Source organism: Colobus angolensis, unplaced genomic scaffold, assembly GCF_000951035.1.
Source record: "Colobus angolensis palliatus isolate OR3802 unplaced genomic scaffold, Cang.pa_1.0 Scaffold83, whole genome shotgun sequence".
In the NCBI taxonomy this organism is placed as follows: domain Eukaryota; kingdom Metazoa; phylum Chordata; class Mammalia; order Primates; family Cercopithecidae; genus Colobus; species Colobus angolensis.
This window is the reverse complement of record NW_012122154.1, coordinates 1,477,874-1,481,199: the sequence shown is the minus strand read 5'-3', so window position 1 is coordinate 1,481,199 and position 3,326 is coordinate 1,477,874. Positions and strand designations below refer to the sequence as shown.

The following is a 3,326-nucleotide window of genomic DNA, read 5'->3' as shown; positions in this document are numbered from 1 at the left end:
GAGCGCTGGTGCCGACAGAGGCGGCGACCGCGGCGCCCCTCCTCATCATGGTGAGAGGCCGGGCGGGGCCGGGCACGGGGTAGCACCGGGGCAGGAAACGAGTGTCGGGGCCTCTCGGGAGGAAGCGTCTTGCAAACGAGGACCCGGGGCTCCGGGCTCGACTTCCAGTTGTCTTGGTACTCAGGGCCGCCCTGAGATCTGGAAGAAGCTGGGCGGGGGTTTCGGAGTGCCGGAGAGGCCGCTGGAGAGGGAAACGGTAGCGTTCCTCAGGAGGGGCCTCGGGACCGTCTCATCACGCGGAACCGCTGCCCCGCGCCCGGGTGCGCGCGGGAGGCGGAGCCAGTTCAGAGGAGGGGACCCTTTACGGTAAAAGCTGCCGTCCCTTGTGGCTTCTAGAAGATAGGAAAACAAGTGGCTCCGAGAGGCGGTTCTGACACACAGCACAGCGGCGGGCAGAGCTGGATCCTGATTGCAGGTGCCCTGTGCTGCCCTGTCCTGGACAGGCACAAAGACTACGACTTTGTGGGGGCCGGGAGAGGGTAGAGGAGGAGGTGGCAGGCTCAGTGAAAGAGGGCCTTTGTCCAGTGCTCTCCTGCCCTGCCCCCCACCAGCCTTTCTGTGGGACCATTGTCCCCGCATGCCAGACAAGAGAGTATTATCTGTTGCGGCCATTGTTGGGGGAAGGGAGGCAGTCTTGGGGTAACCCTTCTCCACTCCCCACCCTTCTCTGTGCACTCAGCCGTGGCAGCTGTGGCTTGGCCCAGACACAGAGACCCCCACCTCCAAAGAGGACGTCCTTAGTAGGTGCCAAGCATATAAGAGTGAGGCCAGTCCCAGAACCGCAGGCTCCTGGCACGCCCTGCATGCCTCGAGCACGTTTTCCTTTCCGAGGTGGCAGCAATGGGGAAAGCGCACGCTTAGGAGAGCTTCAGACAAGCTTCCCTGTTCCTCCTCCACGACCAGAAGCGGAAAGGTGCTCCCGGACCGAAAGGGACAGAAGGTCCAGCACTGCCCTGCTTGGGCAAAAGGCACCCACACCCGGTCTAGGGACTAGGGGTAAGGCCGGCGGGGAGCCCGCGAATGACCTGGGCTGACATCTCTTCCCCTCCTTACACAGAACAGAGGCTTCTCCCGAAAAAGCCACACATTCCTGCCCAAGATCTTCTTCCACAAGATGTCATCCTCAGGGGCCAAGGACAAGCCTGAGCTGCAGTTTCCCTTCCTTCAGGATGAGGACACGGTGGCCACGCTGCAAGAGTGCAAGACGCTCTTTATCTTGCGCGGCCTGCCAGGAAGCGGCAAGTCCACGCTGGCACGGGCCATCGTGGACAAGTACCGTGATGGCACCAAGATGGTGTCGGCTGACGCTTACAAGATCACCCCCGGCGCTCGAGGAGCCTTCTCCGAGGAGTACAAGCGGCTCGATGAGGACCTGGCTGCCTACTGCCGCCGCCGGGATATCAGAATTCTTGTGCTAGATGACACCAACCACGAGCGGGAACGGCTGGAGCAGCTCTTTGAAATGGCCGACCAGTACCAGTACCAGGTGGTGCTGGTGGAGCCCAAGACGGCGTGGCGGCTGGACTGTGCCCAGCTCAAGGAGAAGAACCAGTGGCAGCTGTCGGCTGATGACCTGAAGAAGCTGAAGCCTGGGCTGGAGAAGGACTTCCTGCCGCTCTACTTCGGCTGGTTCCTGTCCAAGAAGAGCTCCGAGATCCTCCGCAAAGCCGGCCAGGTCTTCCTGGAAGAGCTGGGGAACCACAAGGCCTTCAAGAAGGAGCTGCGACAATGTAGGTGGCAGGGTGGGGCCTTATTCATAAGCCCACCTTGCTGGGCACAGGGCGCTGTGGGCATAGGACCATAGGGTGGGGCACGAAGCAGCAGGAGGCAGAGAAAGGCTCACCTCAGAGCGGGCAGAGGCAAGCAGTGTGTCCCAGTGGTAGCCTTGGGGAGTTGGCAGCACATTGGGAACACGGGGGCCTCCCAGAGCTCCTTTCCTCCCACTACACCTTTCCTTCTAGCCCTCTTCTCTCTGACACCCTTCTCCCAGGTTGAGTGTAGACCACCGTCCCCTGTCTTGGAGGTCGGAAAAAACAGGAAATATGTCCTCTTCTAATGTAACCTTAGAGGGGGAATCAAGCCCAGTGTTTTCCAACTCATTTTTAGCAGCAGAATCATGTTCCAAAATAATAATAATAATGACATGAAATTGTAAGCTGCAAAAAAATTAAAACTAGGACTATTGTGGCTTCTTCACTGGGGATGGTTCTCAGGCCTCGGGCTACTTGATTTACTCATAGGTTTGTGGCATCTTACAGCTCCAGAGGACACACACTTAGGCCAAAACCTGTTTTCAGATGGAAAAACACGGGCCCAGGAGGGATGTGGGGTTTACGGGCTTGAACCCTGGACTCGGGCTGCTCTCACCGGGTTCTCTCTTGGCATGGGCTTTTTGCTCCAGTGATAGGTTTGGGATAAAAAGGGGTCCTGCTGGCTCTCCTGCAGTGACCTGTTGGAGAAATGTCACCCACTAATCCATCTATATGCCTTTAGGCCATTTCTGGTTGCCCCCAATTTTATTTATTTATTTATTTATTTTGACACAGGGTGTCACGCCCAGGCTGAAGTGCAGTGGCACTATCTCAGCTCACTGCAACCTCTGCCTCTCAGGTTCAAGCAATTCTCCTGTTTCAGCCTCCCCAGTAGCTAGGACTACAGGTGTGTGCCACCACATCCAGCTAATTTTTGTATTTTTAGTAGAGACGGGGTTTCACCATGTTGGCCAGGCTGGTCTCGAACTCCTGACCTCAGGTGATCTGCTTGCCTTGGCCTCCCAAAGTGCTGGGATCACAGGCGTGAGCCACTGCGCCCGGCCGCCCCCAATTTTACATGATCTTCATACCTGAAATAGCCCCACTCTGGTTTGTTGACATTGTGTATATTGCACAGAAGCAGGGAATTTGTGCCAGTATGGGTTCTCAGAGAACTTTTTTCTCAGCTCCTAAACTTGAACTCTGCAGTGAACTGTGGTGCTTGCAGTGACATTGGCCAGGAGCAAGCCCTGTACCTGTGAGCTGGTGGCTCTGCCCTGGAGTGACTACTGCTCAAAGTTGCTTTTAATATTTATTTATTCATGAGACGGAGTCTCTCTCTGTCACCCAGGCTGGAGTGCAGTGGCATGATCTTGGCTCACTGCAACCTCCGCCTCCTGGGTTCAAGCAGTTCTCTGCCTCAGCCTCCTAAGTAGCTGGGAATACAGGCACCTGCCACCATGCCTGGCTAATTTTTATTTTTATTTATTTATTTATTTATTTTGAAACGGAGTC

General features: G+C 56.2%; 1 protein-coding gene across 3 annotated transcripts in view; it reads left to right on the top strand.

The window, feature by feature from the left end:
• The first annotated feature begins 3 nt into the window (after positions 1-3).
• The window catches only part of CNP (2',3'-cyclic nucleotide 3' phosphodiesterase), a 7,988-nt gene continuing 4,665 nt past the window's right edge, over positions 4-3,326 (top strand). Inside the window, exons 1-3 of one of the 3 annotated variants that reach the window (XM_011929744.1) lie at positions 10-50; positions 740-800; positions 1,118-1,790. In XM_011929744.1, the coding sequence (XP_011785134.1) occupies positions 1,175-1,790 (616 nt within the window). In that variant the 5' untranslated portion in view covers positions 10-50; positions 740-800; positions 1,118-1,174. Of the gene's footprint in view, positions 51-739; positions 801-1,117; positions 1,791-3,326 lie in introns of all 3 variants that reach the window. The other 2 variants (XM_011929743.1, XM_011929742.1) reach the window with 2 other exon arrangements.